At 41.9% G+C, this 25000-nt stretch overlaps 1 protein-coding gene across 1 annotated transcript in view; it reads left to right on the forward strand.

The window, feature by feature from the left end:
• The window catches only part of ush2a (Usher syndrome 2A (autosomal recessive, mild)), a 192936-nt gene that overhangs the window by 9924 nt on the left and 158012 nt on the right, over positions 1–25000 (forward strand). The window contains exons 5-11 of the mRNA XM_070986267.1: positions 12361–12496; positions 15603–15666; positions 16411–16512; positions 16640–16829; positions 18291–18505; positions 21145–21366; positions 23342–23435. Coding sequence (XP_070842368.1) covers positions 12361–12496; positions 15603–15666; positions 16411–16512; positions 16640–16829; positions 18291–18505; positions 21145–21366; positions 23342–23435 — 1023 coding nt within the window. The remainder of the gene's footprint in view (positions 1–12360; positions 12497–15602; positions 15667–16410; positions 16513–16639; positions 16830–18290; positions 18506–21144; positions 21367–23341; positions 23436–25000) is intronic.

Here is a 25000-nt window from a genome sequence, read left to right on the forward strand (position 1 = left end):
TACACACACGGTGCCAGGAGCAAGGTGCTGTAGGGATGCTGGTGCTCCCTAGGTAGTTGTCTTATCTGATTATGGTAACGATGTAGTGAATGGTGGAGAAAAAGGTAGCCTGGGGGAGGGAGGGAGGGACTGAGAGAGGAGGAGAGATGGGGCAAGTGAGGGAGGTGGCTCAGCGGAGTTAAGTGATGGTTTCGAAGTCAGTTTACCGTGGGACTCACTTTCCTGTGCATTTCTGTAGAATTCATCACTAATCTGTAGCTCCCTGTATCTCCTTGTACGAAGGAAATTATCTCTAGTGCTGTGGATGAGGGAGGGAGGGGTACCACTGCTGTTTAGCGATGATCTGTGTGTAATTAACGTAGCTTGTTCTCTTGGTGTGTGTTTCTTTTTTATCCGATGTTCCTTCTGCTTTGACAGCACTGGTCATTGACACCTTGGACTCTAGTTTAACAATGAGCTGGGATCAAGTGGGAAGACAGGCACTAAATGGTGCCTCTGTTTACGTTACCTTCTGTGCTGGCTATGAATATTTGTAAATCAACTAGAGGATATTTTCTTTTCGTACGTCTTCATTTTGATGTCATGCAGTATATGCTACTGTCTTTTTTAAAGCGACAAGAAGAAACAAAAAACAGTATAAAAAGCTGAGTGCTGAAGATGTACTCTAAATCTTTCTAGAAGAAGGTGTCAGTAAAAAGCGGAACAGAGAGATGACAAGAAAGAGGTGGCAAAAAGATGGCAAAAGGTGCAAAGACGAGAGAGGAAGAGAGTCCACGATTTAAATAGCTTTGGAGTACTATCTTTTGGAGTGCCAGTGATTGACTGTGTGCCTGGAGGACCCCCAGAGGGGTCCGTCTGTTAGTGCCTTATCAAATCAGCATTATCGGATGAGGCAGTGGCAGTGACAACCATTCACACCGGTCCCATCACGACGCAACACAGCAGCCTGAATGTTTAACACTCGTGTACACAAACTCTTTCTTTTACACAGCAGTAATGTATGTGCAGCCTCCCCATACACACACACGCACACACACACATGCACAGAATGACCGACTGCTTCTTTCAGAGAGCTCTTACCTGTTGCTCACGACAGAGAAAGGAAAATAGAATTGACAAGAAAAGATGCAAAAAGAGGGCGTATGGGTCAGTGTCATAGTGAGTTAAGGTCAAGTGAAGAACACACAAACACACACACACATCCATCCATCTATGTATTTATTACAGGGAGTGAACTAGTTGTTTCTATCTAATCTACAAATTGTTCTTCAGACCCTGACAGCTCATCTGCTTCACTACTCTGCTCTTAGACAGTTTGGCTGCTAAAACTTCTACTGAATGCCATAATAAGCTTAATGAATGTTTTCACGCACAATTACACTGGAAGACTCTGGTCTGTGTGTGAGTGTCTGTAGAAGGACCAGTCTGGTCTTGGCAGAAGGCAACGAATCTGCACCGACTGATCTGATACCACTGCAGTCTTTCCTTCTCTCTGTCTGTCTTGCACATGTCTCATCGCACCACTGTCTGAGACTGGTTTTGTCTTTCTTTCTCCTTCCTGCAGGCTCTGCTTTCTCTGTCATTCCTGTTCTCCTCTTCCTCCCTTTACCTTCCTCTTGCTTTCTTCTTCCTCACCTCTTCCTCTGTATTTGCCATTGATGTGAACTGGTCAACTCATGTTATCTGACCCGACTCATCCACCGTGATCCTGACCTGGGTTTAGCGTGAAACATTATGGTCCGTGATATTAACTGAATTAATTGCATTTACCAGCACCTATAATTAAACCCTTGCTGACTATAGATGTATAAATATAGCCAATTACTTGACCCCTCAGCCATAAGTCTCCATGGCCAATGGATACTTGAACCAGATTAAGTTGTTGCATCATTTTGAGACTTAAAATTGTTTTGCAGAAATGGAGGGGGAACTATAGCTGGAGACCAAGTTAGAGACCACATATTGTATTTACCTGTGAGTGACCAGTAGACTTCTGTGAGTGCTCAGATGTGAGTACCGTGTCCCATGCCATGCATAGATAAAATAAAGGGAAGAAATCAATATTTTGCAAATGGCTGATGACATGTGCCACAGCTGAAGCTGAGCATAATAGGAAGTGTTTGTGCATGTGTTAGTTTTTGGTGCTTTCTGGCCAAAAGGCAAAACTGTGACAAGCAGACTCACTGCACACCGTCTGATATACTTACCCCCATGCCTTTGTCTGTCCCACCTGCACTGACAGAGACATATTATGAGACAGACTGAAAGCTTGTGTGTGTGTGTGTGTGTGTGTGTGTGTGTGTGTGTGTGTGTGTGTGTGTGTGTGTGTGTGTGTGTGTGTGTGTGTGTGTGTGTGTGTGTGTGTGTGTGTGTGTGTGTACATATTTATGTTGCATATGCATACACTATGTGTACATGCAGGGAAGCACTTTTTGTGCAGGTTGTATGTGTCATGCACATGCACTAAACACAAGTATATTTGTGTGTGTGTGTGTGTGTGTGTGTGTGTGTGTGTGTGTGTGTGTGTGTGTGTGTGTGTGTGTGTGTGTGTGTGTGTGTGTGTGTGTGTGTGTGTGAGAGAGAGAGAGAGAGAGAGAGAGAGAGAGAGAGAGAGAGAGAGAGAGAGAGAGAGAGAGAGAGAGAGAGAGAGAGAGAGAGAGAGAGAGAGAGAGAGAGAGAGAGAGAGAGAGAGAGAGAGAGATATTGTGCATGCATGTGAAGGTGAGGCAAGGTTGTTATGTAGGGGTGAAGCGGACACCTCTATGGTAGCCCTCTGCCCGCTGGCACAGGAGCCGAAAGGGCACGAGACTGGCATCAATTACATAGTGAGACAGAGGGAAAGAAGTGTGTGTGTGTGTGTGTGTGTGTGTGGAGTTTGAGATTTTCTCTCTTTAAATTCATTTATTTATTTATTTTACATAAATGTTTGGTAGTGTGCAGTCTGGTCCAGCTTGATAGTGAGAGCAAGGCACTAACACAGCCAGGGTTAGGGGTTTCATTCCCACTGGAGCTGTGAGATATGAGTCCAAAAAATGTATGCAGCAAGGGTGCGGCAAGATGCTTTGGATGAAAGGATTCACCATCAAGCATATGTTATGTTAACCTGTCCTTTCTAGAAATATTCATCCTAAAGTAGAAGGTGCATGGCGTAGTAACCCTATTAAGAGCAAAAGAAACTTGAAAATTTGAGAAAAATGTATGAGAATATTTTTTAACAAACAAACAAACTGCTTAAGAGTGGATATTAAACTAATGTTCCTGCCTGGTGTTAAGAGTTCTGCACTGACCTGAAACTCACACGAGAACCTGGCTTGTGCCTGTAACTTGAAGACCAGGCCTGAAGTTGACTTACTGCCAAATTTGAGACCCAAAGACAACCAAAGCAATCATTTTGCTTCATTTCATTCTGTCTACCCACTGGGCATTTAGGGTGTATCTATGTATATAACATATTGTATCCATGGATACAAGCTGTTGAAACATAGATGATAAGGAAGCACTGATCTGATACTCTCCTCTACTCCACTTTACACTTCGACTGATGTTTTTTAAGGGATTGCGTATTGGCCGTGTTGTGCCTGAGCCACATTACATACAGTTGATTTTTAAATGACGTTAATACAATTCTGTGTTTCATTACTGTGTTACATTAGTTGATTCATGGGAGAAAGAGACCTGGTTTCAGATCAGTATCAGCAAAGAAAATGTTTGATTGTTTCATCCTCAGTGAGAAATTTCTTCATGAATCACATCTGAAAATAACCAAACTTGAACTTGACCAGTTGCCAGAAACATCATGGCCCAAACTTGACCTGAGACCTGATTCTTTGTCAGGACCCGTCGAGTAGCAGATACATCTAAGCCTTGATACTGAATATTATTTCTGAATGTCTCTCTCCTCTTACTGTGTGATACTGCATGTGCTCCTCCTTCCTCGTATGCTCTCATGCAAGCCTCTGTTCGCCTAAATGGGACCCCTCTTTGCTTTCATCTCGAAAAGAAAAAGTCTTAGAGACTTATGGTCTTTATTAAAAGGTTGGTGTGTCACCTTATATATGTCCCCTCTCTCTCTTTTTCTCTCTTTATCTTTTGTCTCCGCTTTTTTTCTTGGAGATGATTTTCTCTTTCTCCCTGTCTCTCTCTCTCTGCCTCATCTGTCTCTCATTCCCTCCCCCCTTTCATTGTCTCTCCCCTCCACCTTCTTTGTCCTTCCCTCTTTCCCTTTCATTTTCGTCACACACACTCTCTCTCTCTCCCTCTCCATCTCCCTGGGGACAATTTTCTTTTCTTAAATAAACTGTCATAGCTAGTGTTAAAATATGGGCCTTACATGGGGTGAGCGCGGCAAGGCAAAGGCATGGGGCCCTGGGCTGGTATAAAACATGGATAATATGCTGTGAGAGGTAATTGTATCTTTTAGCACTGAGATGAGTAGAACAAATGTGTCTCCTCTCCATTCCCTCTCTCTCTCTATCTCTCTCTCTTTCTTTATTCCTTTTCCTCCTGTCCTCCTCCTCCTCCTATCACTTGCTTGACACACTGCAGCCGTGCTAATATGATAGAGAGAATATTGGCTGTACATCAGAGCTGCTAACAGTTCATAGTAGGTAAGGGCAAGTATAGAGGGGGGAGAGAGGACTAAAGAGGGTGGGAGAGGCTTGGAGGGTGAATAACAAGGAGAGAGAGAGAGATAACAGGAGAGAATGAGAGAGGAAAAGGTGACAATATGCCTGGAGATGCAGAAGTGGAGAGCTGTGGATGCATTAAGTGACATAACATTCATGATTTCACCCACTTTGGTTTGCATGTGGATGGCAGAAATGGAAATATCCAACAAGCTGTTTCCCTTAATCGTTTAAGTTTAAATTGGTCAATCATAAGTCTATCAGGTTGAGATCATCTTATTCTCAAGATGGTCATCACTGCCACATTTGTTGCAGATTTCAGTTGCACCAGTGGTAATGCCAACAAATAGTGTTGCATTAGAGAGCTGTGACGGGAATGAATCATTTTGCAGCAGCGTTTTTTTTTTCTCCATTTCCTCTTCTCTTCACGCTCTCTCTACCATTTGTCTTCTCTCTTTCCTTTCTTCCTCCTCTCTTTGCCCCATGTCTTCTTTCCCTTTCAATCTCCATCCATTGTCTTCTTGCATTTTTTTACTAGACAGTAGACAGTTGAGATAGACAGGAAATGAGTGAGGGAGCTGAAAACAAACTGGGGATGCTGTTATTTTATGGTACTTGTTCTAATACTTGGTCACAAGGTCTCTTTCTTGCAGTTATTTAAAATGAATCACTCCATCATTGCCCCCCCACACACACACACAATATTTGATGCGTCATGATCTGAATTTCTTTATCAAGAACCATCTTGCCGCATCACCTCTATCTTGTGTCAAATATCTCTCCTTTTGTGTCACTCTCTCTCTCCTGTGTATCCCATTTTTCTTCTATCAACACCACTTTCTTTCTCTCATTCACCAAATTCTACACTCCAACAGCCCCTCATCATGTCTCTCTTATTCTGTCTTTCTCTTTCCTCCTTCCTGTCTCACTCCTTCTCTGACCCTGCCCCCAATGACAGCTTCACCGGCTGTGGAATGAGGTGTGTTATCAGTGAGTGACATGTCAGTCACAGGGCAACACGTCCAGAGGAGAGCGGCTGTGTGGAGAGAGCTTGGTGAGGCTGGGATATGTGGGGGCAGAGACAGGGAGTCGGGGATTAGAGGAGGTTAAAAGGAGAGGAAGAGATAGGGGAGGAAGAGCAGACAAACATGAGAGGAGCAACAAGAGAGGGGAAGGTCTGAGAAAAGAAAACAAACAATGGTTGAGAGTTCAAGAGCGGAGGCCGGAGATGTGGGATGAAAACGAGAGATGGATGAGAGGAAGTAGGAGAACAGGAGCTGAGATTAGGACTATAGAGGAGAAGAAGACAAATGAGAGGATGATGAAAAGCTAAGTATAGTTAATTTTATTGATGTGTCCAAAATCACAAAGTTGTCTCAGAGGGATTTACAATCTGGAAAAAAACTTCATGCAAAAACTCTTAAACAGGATGTTAGAAGAAGAGATTTTATAGAAATGTAAGGGTTTTCTGGCTCTGAAGTTTGAATAAATGTACATCTGTATTCCATTGCTCCACCTTCTTCAGTCAGTACGCATATGCCTTAATGAGGGCATGACAGTACTTACTGGAAGTGACTGTGGTTGTGTAAATTGGGATGGGTGGAAAGTTTGGGTACATCCTTATTCTCTCATTTGAATGAGAACTGTCAATATAAGAATTAAATGAAAACTTTTAAATCTATCGTGTTAAGAGAAATTATAAGAGAGGAGCAGAGGAGCTGATCTGAAGGAGGTGAACAGAGTGGATGAGGTAAATATGGGTGAGAGGGAGAAGCATTCTCTGTGAGAAAGGTCAAACGGGGACAGCACAGTGTGTGTAAAAAGATGCATTACATCCACGCACACAAGCACATACAGGACTGTATATAACATTAAGCTCCTGCATAGGAGCTTGCAGTGCTTTAGCACTTAATAGACGAATCGGACAGCTGTAAAATATGTATCTAGAATTGCTTTGCAGTATTAGTCGTTCTTAAGGTCCCTCTCATCCACTTTGACCTCAAACTGTCAAGATAGCCCTTCTCCACATATAAATAAAAAATATTTTTAAGTTTGACACTGTCTGCAACATGTCAGATGTACGGATAACATGTGGCTGTTTAGAATAATGAGAATTATTCTGGTAAATTTCTGAGTTATGGCGAACCTCTCCTGGACCATGGCGAAAGGAAAAGCTTTAGTCTGCAGCTGCAATATGATGGCTGTCTGTCTGAAGTGCCCTTATTTTGACTGTGGTAACATTTGAGTTATTCACCAGTAACAGCTCACAGGTTTTATTGCAGATTTTCAGTGACGATGGTCATGGGCCATGGAAAAACCTTCAACTTGTGTCTTTTGAGGTAGTGCAGTGTTTCCTCTAGGATTTTTCTCAGGAGCAGGGCCAGGCTCACCCGGGGAGCCGTGCTGGCGTAAACAAATGACACTTGACTGCAGATCTTATTTTTACAACCTATTTATTGAATGGCCAGTTGAAAATTGCTTTTTAAAGGCTGTGTGTGTGTGTGTGTGTGTGTGTGTGTGTGTGTGTGTGTGTGTGTGTGTGTGTGTGTGTGTGTGTGTGTGTGTGTGTGTGTGTGTGTGTGTGTGTGTGTGTGTGTGTGTGTGTGTGTGTGTGTCTGTAACCCCCGCTCCTCCCCCTCCTGCTCAGTGCGTACACACTGAAGCCACCACACATCATGTAGTTGACCAATCACGTGCGGTTTGAACAGAAAAGAGTTGAGAAAAAAACAAAAACAACCCAAAGCAGCTCCCACTCCGGCTCCCAGGCAGGAGGCTCCGATCGTTCACTTCAAAGAGCGGCTCTAAAAGCCGTTTCGTTTGTGACCGACACATCACTACTGACTAGCGTCATCTTCATCAGCTGTCTTTCTCTTCTTAGAGAAATATTTGAACAAACTCATCGGAAAATGCAGTCAGCAGTTACATCATGGCGTGTAGATATTAGTTTAATGCTATCAATTAGTTTACTCACGTTAGCGACACTGAGTTGGCACCGGGCCCACTTAACTTAAGCTACCGATATGTTACGTAACGTTAGCTGGCCATCAATATTTTGCAAATGTCTATTTAACTTGTTGATTTAAAATCTTAAGCTAATAAGTCCACCTTTTCTCCAGTAAGTCGCTGCCCTATTTTCTAAGACAACACTCCTCTGACTCTCTGACCTGATGCCTGGGTGCTTGACGTGATGTCACTTTCAAGGCTGCGCTCTCGCGAGTAATTAACGTCAGACTCTGCTGTGAAGGTGGAGACATGCGGCGGTGGTGTATTTGCGACAATAATTTTAAAGAAAAAGAAAGAAAGAAATTTGAAGGAGCGGCAGCTAGGATTTAGGAATGGTGGCCCACCACTCCTAAACGAATGTAGAGGAAACACTGTAGTCCATTGTGGATTTTGAGATGTGTTTGAGGCCATTATCCTGTTCTAGAAGCCATTCTGTTTTCATTTTCAGCTTTTTTGCAGTTAGCGATTGATTGATTTCAAAATTTACTGGTATTTAATTGAATCCATTCTTCCACCTACCAGTGAAATGGTGCTGTGCCATTTGCTGCAATCGAAGCCCAAAGCATGTTTGTCAAAATGCCTCAGGCGTGTTTAGATTTACCTTTGCAAACTTCTGATGCTGAATTTTGTGGTGAGGACGCAGGAAAGTTTTCTTCTGCTGACTCTTCCATGAAGGCCATATTTGTGCAGTAGAACACAGTGGAACAGAGCACAACCACTGCACAGTCTGGTAAACCTTCATGACATTCCTTTGCAGTCAAATGGGGGTTTGATTTTGGGGGTTTGATTTGCCCTTCTGGTAATCCTACGAGCAATTCTCTCTGAAGGTTTTCTTGATCTTCTAGACTTCAGCCTGACTTCCACCGTTCATTAACTTAACACTGTTAGCTGCCATTTTTTCATTACGCCAGGAACTAAGGAAACAGATACCTGAAAACATTTTGCTGCCTTCTTATAGCCTCGTTTTACTTTGTCGACATCGGTTATTTTAATTTTCAAAGTGCTAGGCAGCTGCTTGGAGGAGCCTGTGGCTGCTGATTCTTGGGACAAGATTTGAGGAGTCACAATATTTATAGAGCTTTGAAATTTGCATCGCCTGGCCGTTCCTCTTCATGATTGTGAATGAGCCATAACATTATCAAGCTAATTACGACCAGAGACATTGGTAAAAGTTATCTGAGACCTCAAATCTCTTGGGGTGCCCAAACCTTTGCATGGTGCTCCTTTCCTTTTTTCCCATCTTACATTGTACAAGGCATTTTTTCCTCCCTTAACTGTTCACAATAACATGCATTTTGATCATGGGTGCCCAAGCTTTTGCATGCCACTGTATATATGAAAGCTATATTTTTCACATACCTGAAAATAATGCTGGCAACATACTCTGTCATGTCTTCAGTGTGCTAAAGTGTAGGTCACTGAGCGATCCGATCGGGCTCATGAAAAATGACCCAGGTCATCAGGAAGTGTTGCTGCAGCCCACAGACACCTAATTCCTCTCCTCACCTATTTGTGTGGTTTGCTCTTAGCTACAGTATCTATCCATGTCATGTACAAACTGTCCCACATTTTAACAATACAAAAAGAAAAGATCTTATTTTTTGTTCAATGCTGGTTGCAAAAGTAAGTTATACATATACTGTTATATAATAAATATTTTAAAATGTATTTAAGATATCTTTGTATGTCTGGAACAACGAACTTGGACTAATATTCATTCATAATTTCTATACCACCTCTTACTTTTGTGGCCCACAGCTACAAAGTGAGCTTAGAAGAAACACTGCTGTCCACACTGTGTACTGAGCCACGGCTTGGCAGGAGTGTGAAAATTGAGAAGAGCTTTAGTCAAAATGCCAGTCTACAGATCACTAAAAGCTTTCCCACTCAGGGTTTCCTTGGGCTTTTAGAGAGGCTTGGGTGGTAACATTGCCAGTGGGGTGGCTTTTGCATAGGGAAAGGGTGCTTGAAACTCCGTAAGAGCACAGAAACCTTTTGGAACACAGTTGAAGGAAATTGTTTAATCAGGAAAGTATTATAATGAAATTTTCCTCAGAAGAAGATATATGAAGTAAATATGGTACACATCATTTGATAGTCAGCCAAAACACTTGGAGCACTCCCTATTTGTAGATGATACAGCACATGGATGGTTTTGCAGCCATCAGTTTGGTCCCAGAACAGCAGAAGTCATACAATAACTGTAACTAAAATTCTTGTATGATAAAATGTGGAAAAATGTATTGTAAAAATGCTGTCAGTGCCTGTTGAGTAGATGAGTCATAGTTTTGAAGGAATGTCACAGGAGAAAACCACAGGTAACCAGGCCAGGTACTAATGGAGCCATGAATGGTGGCAGGGACCACAGGTGGTGCAGGGGTTAGGTTTAATATCCAAGCTGGCCCAGGACTGAACGTCCCTGAACCCATCTCTCCTTCCAGTTTCAGCTTCAACCTTAATGTGACAGACTTTTAGTTTGCAGGAAAGAGTACAACAGCAGAAAAAGATAAATAGCACAGCAATAATGAACAGGTGTGTGTCTAACTACTATTTTATAGTTTAGGATTGCATGATTAAAAGAGAAGATGTATCCCGGTTACTTTTCAGATGTTGTGATCACAGTTGTCAAAAGGATGATTTTACTTTAGTTTTTGTGTTAATGGGTGCACCTTGCACATTAAAATGTTATTATTGACCATGTAGAATTAAACACTATATTGATTTACAACACTGCTCAATGTTATTTAAAATATAGCAGAAACTCAGAGGTTATACTGCTAAACTGCACAATTATTAATCATGGGAACACATAATTAACTACATCTAGTGATCCCGATTTGTGGGCTCTGTTGTAGCTCAGTGTCTACCTGAAAATGCATGCAGTGATGGTACTTTAAAGTGCTTTGGTGAAAAGCCCTCACAGAATCTTGTGTTTAAAGGGAAGAGGATAGTTTAAAGTTGTCTGGACTCTGGATTTAGTGGACACAATCCAAATCAGACTAGTTCTCAACACTAGAGAATACTCCTAACTCCTAGTCCTCTTTTTTCCTCCAGTCTCTGAGAGCTCTGAAGTTACGCTTGCTAAAAGAGACAAAGAGAGGTAGGGGAAAGGAGGAGGTAAAAATACAGATGGATGGGGGGAAAAGGAAAAACGGAGGGAAAGCGTTTGTGAAAGCTAACAAAGGGGAGTTGGCTGTGTTTCAAAAGGGCGCGTGGCGGCTAAGGAGGATGAAGCGCTTCAGGATTCATTTACATCAGGCCTGACAACTGCCTCACATCTCCCCAAGAGCCACACAGCTATGGCTTAGAGATTCCTAAAGAGGGCCCTTCTTCTAGCTCCCTCTCTTACACCCGCTCTCTGACTTTTCTTTTTCTCCCTCCTGTCTCTTTTTTTCTCTTTCCTTTTTTTCACTCTTATTCTCTCCTGCGCTCTCTTCTGCTCTCATGCGCTTGCCAGTCTTCAATCAGCCATCATGAAAGTGTCTGTCTGGGCGTCTTAACTATCCTCTGAGAGGCAGACACTTGTCTGGGCCTGCCTTCATCCCCTAAAGGCGTTTTTTGACTTGGACTTATTTCCCTCCTCACACCTTTTCAACTTCCCTAAAGAGCTGACAACAAGTGAGAGCGACAGGGCAAGATAAACATGAGGGAAAGAGACAGGAAGGGAGATGAGAAGGGGAAGTTGTCGACTGAGAGGGAAGAGAAAGTAAAGATTGTTATGAAAAATACGGAGTGAGGGAGCAAATGAAAATGAGGTGAGGGAACTCGAAAACAGAAAAAAAGGTGAAGGAATCAAATGACCTCATGAGGAGGAGAAAGGACGAAGCAAGGAGGACTAGAGCAGGAGAGAGACAGGAAAGATGAATAAGGAGAGGGGGACTCTAGTAAGACAGGGAGTGTCACGTTTATCAGTGGTCCCACAGTGTGTTTCCCTAACACAGGATTTGGAGATGGGGTAAAGGGAGAGAGCAGGACAGGGCACATGAAAGTTTTTTGGGGGGTGGGAAGCCCCTCTTATGGAAGTATCTTTCTTTTTGCCTGGGTTTGATGTGAAAGGGAGCTGCTCCTGCTTTGACGGTGTTGTCTGCTGTGCACTTTTTAATATTCATGCAGCAGATCGGGAAAGGAGAGAGGAAAGGAGTGGAGCGGAGATTTTTGGTCAAACAGAAAGCTAATTTGTGGCTCAGGCAGTTTAGCCTGAGGCTCTTTCTGCTACTGGGGAAATGAGCTGGAAGATTAGCTGTATGTATAATTCACACACACATGGTCACACTCACGCGCACGTCCACACATGCATAGATATGCAAAAACACGCCGGTGGTGCGTTCATACACTTCTGTAGAAAGATGCACACATACACACACACAGAGCAGCTGTCACTCTCTCTGAGACGTTGTGTGTTACAGCTGTAACTTGCTGCTGTTCCTTTACTGCAGCATCTGCCCCTCAGGCCGCTCCTTTACATGTCCGTGGATTCCTCTGTGGTGCTCTGAGACTGTTAATGATATCCAATGATGCTTCATGTAAATGTGGGTTTATCTATCAGTCATCTTTCTACTTTTCTTCCCTCCCAAATCCTGGTATACAGTTTACATGGGTGTTGGACAAAATCAAAAATCCCACCATCTGACTGCTCCAGCCCTCTCGCCATATAACGCTAGAAATGCACGCAGTAAAGTCTGAGATCGTGCTGCTCAGCACAGACTTATGTCTCCCTCTGACTGATTTGCAGGTCCATGACAGACGTGTGAGTCTCTTCCTGGATGGGCTTGAGGAGGATGGCACACCATTTGACACACAACGTCTGACCACCAGGCTCTCTGATATCAGCGAGGATGGTGCCATGCGGGTGGGACTCAGCTCCAAAGGTAAAGATGGCTGGCTTTTAAAGCTCTTTTTATATTTTTGACACGTGACAAGTTACATTGTTTTAGAGATGCATCACATCCAGATTTCCCAAAGGCTTTGATTCCTCAGTGGTGCTGCATTAAAATATCTCAAGTTTAACAGTCAAGAATCATTAACTCAGTTATCAGTGTTTGAGCTGCAGCTCCACCTCCAATCCTCTTCCTTAACAGGGACCACCGTCCTTTTTTCTCTCCAAGTGGAGAAGAATTACCTCTTACTTTATCTTGTCTCTATATCTAAATATGGTGTCAATGACCACTCCACCTTTATTTTCCTTCCAGGCTTTATCCCCCTTCAACTACACATCTGTGATTGATTGGTTGTGCCTGGGAGCTGTCTCAGAGTCAATAGGAGAGAAATTGAGAGAAAAATGATATCCGTTCATCTCCGGGGTGATAAACGAGTGTTTTTCTTCTCGTTTATCAGGCATTGATTCCTAGTTCACGGCAGGTAGCATCTGATCAGCTGAAGATCACATCAGTGGTGGTGATCAATACAAGTGATTGGCTCACAGGAGTGTGTGTGTGTGTGTGTGTGTGTGTGTGTGTGTGTGTGTGTGTGTGTGTGTGATTGTTGAACCTGGGGGCTGTGTCTGGAATTCTGATCAGTGGATTGATTATGCGAATGCTGATCACATGTATTGATTAACAACTATGTCTGTTTTTGGACGGAACACTCCGAACAGAAAACTGTGTGCCTGATGAATACAGCAAGAAGTTGTCAAGAGCGGAGGTTTAACTGCCAGTGACATTTTTAAAGTAGCCGATGAGGATGGGAGAATTGGTCGCATCAAACATGGTTCTAAATTTTTGTGAATCAGCTGCTGATAACAGATCATAAACAGATCATTAGGAACTCCAAAGAGATCTGCTTTGGTGTAGTTTTAAGTTTCTTCTTGTTTTTTTTTTTTCAAATCATGCGAATCAAGTGCTCCCAGATTTGTGTCAAAATGGGACCATAATGTTAAAATCTTTTTGATTCTGTTGTGGAAACAATGCTTGTATGCATGTAATCCACTGACACTGTTTGTAGTTTATCTCATTGATATGTGCCTCGTTACTCTTCACTCTCCTGCGGCCGTGTCAGAGCTTTAATAAATTACCCCTAACCCAAACGTTTCTTACTGCTGCTGCTTCACATTAAAGCCATGGCTTTTATCGTGAAGCAGTCACAGTAAACACGCTGTAATTGTCACCAGAGTTAGTACTGACAGTAGTCGTTAAAAAATGTGCCTATTTTGACATTTTTTGACAGCTGATCAGCTGTAAATGTTGCAGAGAGCAATGAAACAAGAAGAAACAGAGTGTTGCAGGGAGTAGGATCCATACCTTTACATATCTTTCTCAGTGAGGTAACTTACTAATGACTCTTACTCTTCTGTGTTCTTACATGGAAAAGTGCTTGTGCAGTGCACATGATGAAATAAGATCGCGTGATGGAAAAAGGCCAATAAAAGGCTGTAAACAGATACACCAGTTTCCCAAACTGAATTGGGTTACAACTTTAGGGACAATAGTAAAATCATATGTACAATGAGAGTGACAGGGCCAGTGAAGGACAGACAGAAAAGCAAGGTAGATATCACACATTACTCTTAGTTGTCTGTATTAACTCCCATCAGTTCTAAAACGTGCCTTGAAAAACACAGAAGAGGAAACTGAGAGTGATGGATGACAGAAACTGAAACACAGAGAGAGAAGACAGAGACCTACACAGAGAAGAGAGAATTAAGGCTTATACCTTGCATCATCCCAGTAACAATAGGGAGAGTGCTTTTCAGAGGAAGGCATAATCCCATTTCCACACGCTAAAGAAATCCTGAGCCAAAGCCTGAGGCTGCACAACCACACACTGTTCTAACACACTTACATCCCATAACACTCCCTCTCCATTTTACACACACATACACCCTCCCAACACACACATGCTCACATTGTAGTTGGGCCAAACATGGCAAAGCCTCTCTCAAATGCAAATACACACACATTTATGCACAGACACTCATACACTCCCTTTCTCTAAACTAAGGATGTTTTTTTTTTTTTTTTTTTTTCCTGGAATAGACACGGTAAAGCCTCTAACACACACACACGCACATACACACACACACACACACACACACACACACACACACACACACACACACACACACACACAAAGCTAGCCATGGCAGGGGTTCTGTCGATGCTTAGAGACGTTTATCTGTCTTCTAAGAGTTGTTGTCAAACTTTGCTGGACACTGAAAGGCTCTGGCTCTCTTTGGACCATCATCAACATCTGTGTGGGTCTCTTATGTTCTATCCAACCTTGTTACATATGTATGGTTGTGGGTGGAGATGTTTTGGGGGCTTGACTGTGCTCATTTATGTGTTTGATGGTGTTTCTTGTGTGCAGTCCAGTATCCACATGCCTGTCTGGACATTGTGCCCATATGTTTGAGATATTCCATTGTATGTTTGCTTGATAAAGAGTCTTTTTGCCATTTCTACCGAGTGTTCATTTATAAAATTCATGTGGCAACTGTTGTCCACCCCCTTTGCATTTACCTCTTTGTAGATCAGTGGATAAGCAGGAGATTTATACCAAAGTGTATGTAATTGATCCATTGTTTGAGTTATTTTTGAAGAAAGAGTCCTCAGATTTGCTTGTCTCAGGCTCTCAAACCATCTAAAGACAAGAGTCAGTTCAGTTAAAGGAGGAAATACACTGAGTGAGCTGTGTGATGCACACTTTTCTCAGTGAAAATGAGTGGGGCAAGTGGGTAATACCTGGTTATCCTTAGAGAGACCTGCTTTGGCCCTGGCCTCAAACTAAGCTAATGAATCTGTCCTTATAAGCCTTGCTGCTCTTTAGTAGAAGCAAATGTGGACTGTTGGCGATCCTGTTCGGCTTTCTATCATGAACTTGGCCATTATAAGCAGCTGTGGGCAAGCCTCACTTAGCTGGTATCGAGAAACTGATAAGATAATCTACTAAATACTGTGAAATCCTCTCACTCACAGCCTTCAGTACAAACCCATTACCATCTTCTTTATGTTCTTTTCTCCTCTCTTTTCATCTCTCCAGGGTCTAATCAGTTCATTGGGCGGATGCAGGACTTTAGATTTTATCCGGCTACTCTGACCAACAGGTGAGTTGGATAGTGTGAGATGGAGAGAAAGGGGGAAGAATTGAAAAAGGACCAAAGGAAATGAAGGAAAATGTTAGAGAGAAGAGAACTGTGACTGACATGGGGGAAAGGAGGGCAAGTGATAGCAAAAGAGAGATTGAATAAAGGGAGGAAGATAGAGAAATGAGGAAAAATAGAGTTACTGTATGGGTTCAAGCAACAAGGGAAGGGGAGCAGTATGTAGTGATAAAGGGAAAGATGGTTAGAGGAAAGAAGGGGACGGCTAATCATTCCATCTTAAGATCCATACTGCTTTCAGAGGATTTTCCTGAGAATTCAATACAAGGCAATTAGTGTTTTGCTTACCAGTGATGTACTGCACAGTGAGGACTTGGAGCTTACAAGTTCCTCTCATCAAGATCGGGATAAGACAAAATGAAAGACTGGGTTTTCAAAGTAGGCCTTTGATTTTCCACTTTGCACTAACTGTTCAGTAAAAGGCCCATCAACAGATGCCTTTAGAGTTTATCTCAAAATTAAGGTTCTTACAAAACCTTGCTTGGTCACTCATTTGTGTTCATCCTTCAATCACTGCTACTAAAACCTAGCCATAGTGTAATTAGGATTAAATTTATTGTCATAAAAACTGCTAAATGCGATGGTAAACGAGTCCTTTCCTCTTCCCAGTTTACTCTGCACAGGATTATATTTTGCTTCAGTTTTACCTTTTGGTCAAATATGCTCTGCTGTGTCTTGTTTTAACAGGGAAATAGTGGAGGTGTATTCAGGGCTCCTGCCTGACCTCCATGCCCAGTCAGAGTGTCGCTGTCCTCCCAGTCACCCTAGAGTACACCCTTTAGTGGAGAGGTACAGTATGACAACTCATGTATATGTGATAGGACTTAAACCTTTCAGTATGTGATGACCCTGCCTTTTTCTAAATTTTTTATTTCATATAATAGTTAATATACCTAACAATTTTCTCTGTTAACAGATACTGCATTCCCAATGGTGTGGAGGACACCACCAATGACAGAGTCTTAAGGCTCAACCTTAATGCTCATCCACTCACTTATATCAATGATCAGGACATGGGCACCACATGGGTTTCTAAGATCATGACTACACAGGAACTGGATGAAGGAGTCACAATTACAGTGGATTTGGCTAATGGACAATACCAGGTAACACATCCAAATAAGACACTCATGCAACCAAGCAGAAATATACACTGTCTATGATTCATGTCAAGTCAAATCTATTGATACCGTCCAAAAATCACAAAGCCTAATTTTCCTCACGGGGCTTTACAGTATGTACAACGTAGAGTACCTTTGTCCACAGACCCTAGATTCTAAAAGGAAAGACGGACAGGTGTGGTGCCTGAACTGACTGAGTTAATTCATTCAGTCATCATTCAGTCCCTCCACCTTGCACTTGTACCCTGTGGATGAGGATATTATCATGAAATACACAATTGTTATGAAAAGTGGTCACTATAATATTTTCTCTCTGTATTTAAATGGTGGTGCATTCACAGTGGTGTAAATTCTTTATCAGAAATGAATGCAGCACCATATACAGTCATGCTGAAGTGTATGTGAGATGTAAAGTTGCAGACTGTATGCTTTATAGGACCAGAAGTTACAGTCAGTAACTACAGCAGGGTTATATGACACTTCTGTAGTTATTCTACAGTTATTACAGAATACCCTTTTCATCCTTTTTTGTCAACACTGCAGCTCGAGATCAAGCATGAAACTCTGGTCTGGGCTGTGAGAGAATGTCAGATAACATGCAGCTCCTCAGCAAGGAGGTCACTCTGTGGTCTGAATGGTCTATCAGCCTCCTACCTGCTCATTCATTGTTCGCTACTTTGCACTGTATAGTCAACAGTATTTGTATTGTAGTGCTTGTAGTGTAGTTGTATTGACCTTACAGAACTTGACAGTGGCACCACCATATCTGCTTGCACCTGTATGTGCAGTGGACAGTGGTTTCAGCCTCTTTCTAAGCGCTGCAGTGAGAGACAGACAGGGAGGCAGAGAGAGAGAGATTGCTGGATTTGGGCATTGTCGACACTGGGGCTGTCAAAAGACTCGTCCCTCTTCTCTCTGAAGTGTGTATGTGAGTGTGGGCAGGATTTTGGGAGCTGTCCTGACGTGGTAGCTCAACTCAAGTCCCCAGATAAAAGACATTTCTGAAGTTCAGGGAATGTGTGTTAGTGTGTGTGTGGGTTTGCGCAGTGGCGGTGGCTTAATGCGCTCCCTGCTGTGTAACCCAGTGTCCCAGCCCACACTGTAGTGGGGCAGATAACACTTAACACACATACCCACACCTACACACAGGCACGCACGAGGTGTATGTGTTGTAGGAAACAGCTTGTGTTTGTGTTAATATGTGTCTATGTGTTGTATGTTGGCTGCCTGTTGTCAACTAAAATGCTTAGTAGTTACAAGACAAAGACTGCCTTAAAAATGACAGTAGAGGTGGATAAATGTCTGACACAATGTCAACAAAAACTGAACATTTAAAGGTTAAAGAGGGTTTATTGCTTGCCTGTTCTTTTACTATCTACAGGTGTGCCCGTATTGACAATCTTGCTCTCCGGTATTCATGCAAACTTGTACGCCTCTCTCCTCCAGGTATTCTATGTTATAGTTCAGTTTGGCGGCCTCTTGCCTGAGTCAGTTCTGATCCAAAGACGGAGGCTTGACCTTACAGAGCTTGAAAGTGGCACCACGTCAGAACAGCCCTGGTTGGACTGGCAGTATATGGCCAGAAACTGCAGTGTGTTTGACATGCAGAATAACGGGCCTTTACTGAGACCGGACTCTGTCAACTGTGTGCGGCTTCCCAGGTAGGCATCATGTGCAAATGTGTGTGTATCCACGCAGGTGTGGAAAAAAAGTATTATTATTAGTAGTAAGTAAAGTATTAGTATTATTATTTTAATGTATTATTAATACATTAAAATAGAGAAAAAGAACATATATACTGTACATACTTATATTTGCTTGTAGTTTACGCAAATTGAGAAAATGATATAAAAAGCCCAAAGTCATATGCTAAAGATGATATGATAAAGATGTCTCGCCACAGATTGATCATCCCATCATGTATATGTAGACTCAAGCAGTCGCCAGAGCAGATCCACATGTTCCTGCTGTATACTATTGGGTGGTCATGGCCTGGAGGTGGAGGAGATTACACAGAAATTACTGGCTAGACTAAATAAAGAAGTATATGAACACACAAACATGTACACCTGTCCATGCACGTGCTTGTGTGTGTGTGCATGTACTAACACACACAAAACATACAGTGTTGTCAATCAACAGAAATAAAATTAGACGCTTACCAATTCCACACAAATGCAGTTAACACACACAGAGACAAATGCACGCACACACACTGGCACCCTCACAGCGACTTGGTTTATAAAGCTAACCACCTACAGCGCTGCCTGGCATGTGACCAGCAACAGGCTTTCGATTGGCACCGGACTTGGAACATAGTCTGAACATACACACACACACACATACACACACATCTCACACAGTAAATCTTGGCATAGCTGCCTGTATCAAGGCCTTGGTTGGCACTAGATAGAACAGGTTTGAATAGATCACAGATCGTGTAGTCATTGCTTATTTTTCACTTCACTGACAAATTGTATCACATAGAACCTTTCCTGGCACAGTCATACGTATTAGTTAAATTAGCAGTGGAGCAATTAAACCTCACATTGGCAACATAATAACACACTCTGTGACATTAGTGGTTGATAATTCTATCAAAAAGAGCATTGTCTTTGATCTTGCAAGATTTATGTTTTTATCTCATAAAATGTATTTAATCCCACAAGAGACATTACCTCCTCAGAACCCATCTGAGAATCTGGCAAGATAAATTTAAGTTAGAGTACAGCTGCAGGAGTGCTGTAAGTGATCCTTTTGCATCTTGTCTACATGGACTGATAAACAAGTAAACAGGTATTTTTGTGAGATAAGAGAGAGAGATTTGTGAAAAATAAAAATAAAATACATTTAAAGGAAAATTAAAAACAGAAGCCAGTAAGAGACAATAATTTAGCATTTAGAATGATTAAAATCATTGAGCAGATATATTTACTTTAAGTAAAAGCTGAAGCAAATAATAATGTTTTCAACCCTGATTTAAATGAGCCGACAGTTGGTGCAGACCTAAAATAGAAGATTTTATAGCCTTATCTATCAATGCATGTTCCAAACTCAGACAGAAACACTAAACACAGATACACACACACACACACACACACACACACACACACACACACACACACACACACACACACACACACACACACACACACACACACACGATGCAACGCCAAAATAGACCTATATGGACACCAGTATACACAATGTGTGCATGCGTGTTTATTCTATGCCAAAAGCTGGACCAAGACAAATGCACACATACCTACACAAGAGAAGTGGCCTGAATAAGTCTTTCAGCATTACCTGAAGACACAAAGAAGGAGGCTTCTGCAGGGAGAGGAAGGTGGAAAGAAAGTAAAGAAAAAGCTGTCAAGGTTAAGACAGAATAATAGTTTTGTTCTTAAACATGGTGCTTGGATTGTGTGTTCTCCTGCGCTGCAGCCTGACCAATACTGGACTATTGAGGCTAATACCAATATCACCATTTGCGAGTTTAAAAACCTGCTAACAAATCAGTGCATAGTATATATACACATAACATAAATAACTGTCTTGATAGGGAGTAGAGGACAACTTGGGTTACACAGAGCAGGAACCGAGCTAATTCTGTTTTGCAGGATGCAGTTAATATAAGATGAAGCACTGAGTTTATGTTACTCTGTCATGCAGTTGTTTAGCCTGCTTCCTACATGCTCTTTCCACATGTAGCTGCAAGGCTGAATTGCCAGTCCTCTTGCAGTCATATCTCATCAGAGCCCCACATTACCTACACTGACATCTAAACTAAACTGCCTCCATGCCGATCATTTTCCTGCATATTTTCACTGCTTTTATTTTCACTGAAAGAACTTGAAAGCACCGTGTCAAGTAGGCTAGCCCAGCCGACATGACCGTAACCCGAACATCATTCTTAAATTTTTGTCTGAATATGGCCTCAGCCTGTTGGGTCCTGTGGGGCTCTGATTGGGCATCAACACTCTGATGTGGTTCTCCTAAAAATCAACTTGTGTGGTCTCTGGTGGAGAAACTGTGTAATTGTGCCATTTTTTCAAACATTTTCTAATGTAATCTGTTAATTTGTAAAAAGGGATACACACTAAAATTAACTCTGTATGTGTGCATTATATACAAAATAAAAATAATAATAATCTGAAGATGTCACTGTCGCTTAGCAACACTGTTAAGTCGAGACGTGACCAACATTTCCCTATAGACAAAAGAATAGCCACCTCCACGATGATCACCCACCATGCAATATGCTGATTTTTTTTTTGATTTTTTTTTTCCTGCATTCCAGTGACATGGCCTACTCAGGAGGTAACATGACATTCAGCCTGCTGACCCCAGAGCCAAACCAAAGGCCGGGCTATAATGACTTCTACAGCAATCCTGCCCTGCAGAAGATGGCACATGCCACCCAGGTCAGGATACACCTGAGCGGACAGTACCACACTAGATCAGCAGGGGTGAACCATCGACACAGATACTATGCTATCAACGAGATCACCATCAGTGGCAGGTGAGGACTTCCAAATATTTAGACAGAGATCCACTAAGTTGTTGATGGTGTTTTGAGTTACAGCCATGATAAATGATTTCAGCTGGATTTTTAAATCTTTGGTGAGTATTGAAGAAATTGAATTGTACACCAAGAAGAAGAAATTTGAATTGCCGTGCCTCAAATATTGCTAAATATAGCTTTTATATGTTAAAATACAGGAAATTCCGACATGATCTGGTAAAACAATGAATTTAAGGGCCATGGCATATTTCTGTAAGTGTTACCCATTTCACTGATTAATGTAGACGAACCACCATATGTGGTATAATTCCATTTTGTTTCTTAACTGTCACTCATCAAGATTGTATTTGCGTGGTGTAATTGGCTGAAAGGAACACTTGAAGATCTTTTCAGCATTTGTTTTTTGTGATTGCGTGAGCACAGTTCGACACGTGGAAAAATATTTGGACGCAGACTGTTGAGTTTCGACTGAGCTTTCTGAGTAATTGTGAACACATCTCTTCATTAGACTGACAGAGTGAGTGTTTTTTATGACTGTGGTAATTATAGGATTATGCAGGAGGCAATCATCTCTAACTCTTTCTCTCCCTCCCCCTCCCTCTAAGCTGTTTTAATTAGTAGCTTGTTACAGTGAAGTAGGAGAAACAGAGACTTAGAGCTGCTGAAATCTCATCTGTGCATTCTTCATCCCTCCCCGTCTCCCCCCTCCCCATTTTTAGTCCATCTCTCCATCTTTTCTCTCTTCGTTCTTTATAAAGCATGTAAATAACCATGTTGGTGAGAGATAGAGTGCGCTCATAACTTGACTATGTGTGTCTTTGTGTACGTCTGTACTCACTGTTTGTCCCTCTGACATCACGATATTGTGGCATATTGTGACAATCTGCTGATCTAACTTTATTAGTTTTTCATCACTTATTTACACAGCAGGTTCAGTCTGTTAGTGTGTTAGTCTTCATTTGTGTAATGTACTTATAATGATGTTAATAAAAAATATTGCAGTATTAGTGTGGCATAGAAAGCTGGAAGGGTATTGTATTTAATATATTTACCACCAGGGCCTGTGTACTAATTTTTATAAGACATCGTGAGAACATAGATAAAAAATGCCATTATTTAATCAAAATATCCATAATGGGATATGACATGACATGTCTGCAAGGAAGAAAGGGGTGAAAATGCTACTGATGCCCCACTAAGGCTTACAGGACCCTGCTGCATCTCAGCTGACCCTCCAGCTTGAGCTGAGCTTCAGTATTTCTTTGTTCTTTGTGCACATGGTGAATGTCTGTTTGGCTGTGCTGGGGTATATAAGCTGGATAGCAATTTTCTCATTACTTTTTTTGATTTTACTGCAGTGAATTGAATCGTTGCCGACTCTCAAAGGCAATGAAGCTATGACTTGTAGGCTACCAAAAACTTGAAATGCAAAAACTGCACAAAAGGACTTTTAATTTGATTAGAAATAGAGAAACTCTTCTGTGCTCACATGCTTCAGATTTGATTAATCAAGCCAGTTTGTAACAGAACGTGGTTTGAAGAGAACAAGAGGTGAAAGGATACACAGAGGGAACAATGACAGTAAGAAGCAATCGAATATCTGAAAGAACAATTCAATGGCTGTCCCACCGTGTGTGTGTCTTTGTGTGTGCATGTGTGTGTGTGTGTGAGGGAGTGAGCTGTCTGCTACCTGTTATGTTGCTGTCTTAATTCTCAGGCTGGCATTTCTAAATGTTGAATGGAAACTTCCTAATGACATTGCTGCACACACTGTTTCATGGACATGGATGGGGGAGGGGGCAACAGAAACTTTGAGGGAGGGAGAGCTATTGTCATGTCGTCTGCTTACCTTTGAGCATTTGTTTTGTTTTTTCATTGTAATAATAAATTAAATATTTTTAATATCAAATGTGTACAATGCAGTCTTGAGGTCCGCCCATGTTTATCTTTCTCTCCTCTGTCATCTGGACAGATGTGAGTGTCACGGCCATGCTGACCACTGTGATACAAGTGTGACGCCCTACCGCTGTCTGTGTCTGCCTGAGAGCCACACGGTGGGAAACAATGTGAGTAACAAACATGTAATCACAAACGCTTTAAAACCTTATTTGTAAGTATGGTCATGTCTTCATATACCCTGCCAGTGTTTTAAAGAGCATGTGAAGTTTTTAGAGGGTCATGTTGCCACACACAAGTTCCACCTATTTAGACACAAATCTATTTCACTATTTTTCTTTAATGGGAAATTTTCTTCCCAGTGATCAATATCCGTATGAGATCTAGATGAGTCTGATTCACTGAATGTAGACTTTGGGATTCTTCCGCGATCAAAATGTTTCCGTTTTCAAAATCCCTATTGCTACAGGAAGCAACAGCAACCTCCGAGATAGCGTCCTACACACTGATCTATGCTGAAAATGGCAAGGTACCATAACCTGGTTGCAAACGGCATGAATGCAAACAAGCTAGCAGCTGTTAGCATTTCTTTTACAGGGATTTATCCATTTCAATGCCAGGGCTCGCCTCCCCATGTGCAAATGCTCCTCCAAAAAGAGTCTCTCCCTCCCTATTTTGCAAGGGCACTGTCGCTGCATCCTGGGCTTTGTGCTGCTCAAATTGATTCTGATTGGTTTAAGGAAATACATGAGTGTTTTTTCCTCATGCCAGAATGATTATAAGTCCAGCGACAACTTTCTTGCAAGCTGGCACAGCGGTTTGGAGATCTGGCTATTTGAGACTACATCCAGACATTCAGCATCAGTTGGCTCATATCACTTAAAAAAATATAAACACACACACACAGTCATGTTTCCGTCATTTTTGAGGACATTATACACACTCACAATTTTTGGGGGGGGACTTACCAGAACCATAACTGTAACCACTACTTGCTTAACTGTAGCTCTGACACTAACCTTCACCTATATCTAATCTTACTCTAATCATAATGCAAGTCTTCATCCTTAAATTTAATGATTTACATTATGTGGACTTGCGTTTTGTCCCCAAAAGGAAGGCAAGTCCCCACAATGTGACTGTGTAAACAGATTTATGTTCCCACAGCATTAGAAATACATGTCCACACCACACACACACACACACACACACACACACACACACACACACACACACAAACACAAACACAAACACATACAGTAGTCCCCCTGGGGAAAATCTCCTTGTGGTCTTAATTAAGCAGTTTCCTTCTTAACAACATGGAGAGGACCTCTCTAATAAATTTCGCACGCACGCACGCATGCACACATGCACACATATATTTATTGGAATCTCTTTCCTGTCAAATAATTTTGTTCTTATTTTCCGATTTGCTGAGAAATGTATTTGACTCAGTGACCGCTGTGCTTTTGGACACATCCTGTAATGCAGCACTGCCAGAAAAGACCCATATAAAGCTGAAAAGGCTGGAACAGCTGTCTGAATGGTTACTATGACCGTGATATGTGCTTTGTTTTTATGTTAACGAAAGGATACAATTGGACTGAGTTTGACGTCCATGTAAATTAGTGGCAGTGGAACCAGCTCTTCATGCCTGATGGTACGGAAGCCCTGACAGGGAAGTGAAGAAAACTATATTTCTATTGATCCATTTTCTCAGTCTGATCAAAATTGT

The sequence above is a fragment of the Chaetodon trifascialis genome, chromosome 1 (genome assembly GCF_039877785.1).
Source record: "Chaetodon trifascialis isolate fChaTrf1 chromosome 1, fChaTrf1.hap1, whole genome shotgun sequence".
Classification (NCBI taxonomy): domain Eukaryota; kingdom Metazoa; phylum Chordata; class Actinopteri; order Chaetodontiformes; family Chaetodontidae; genus Chaetodon; species Chaetodon trifascialis.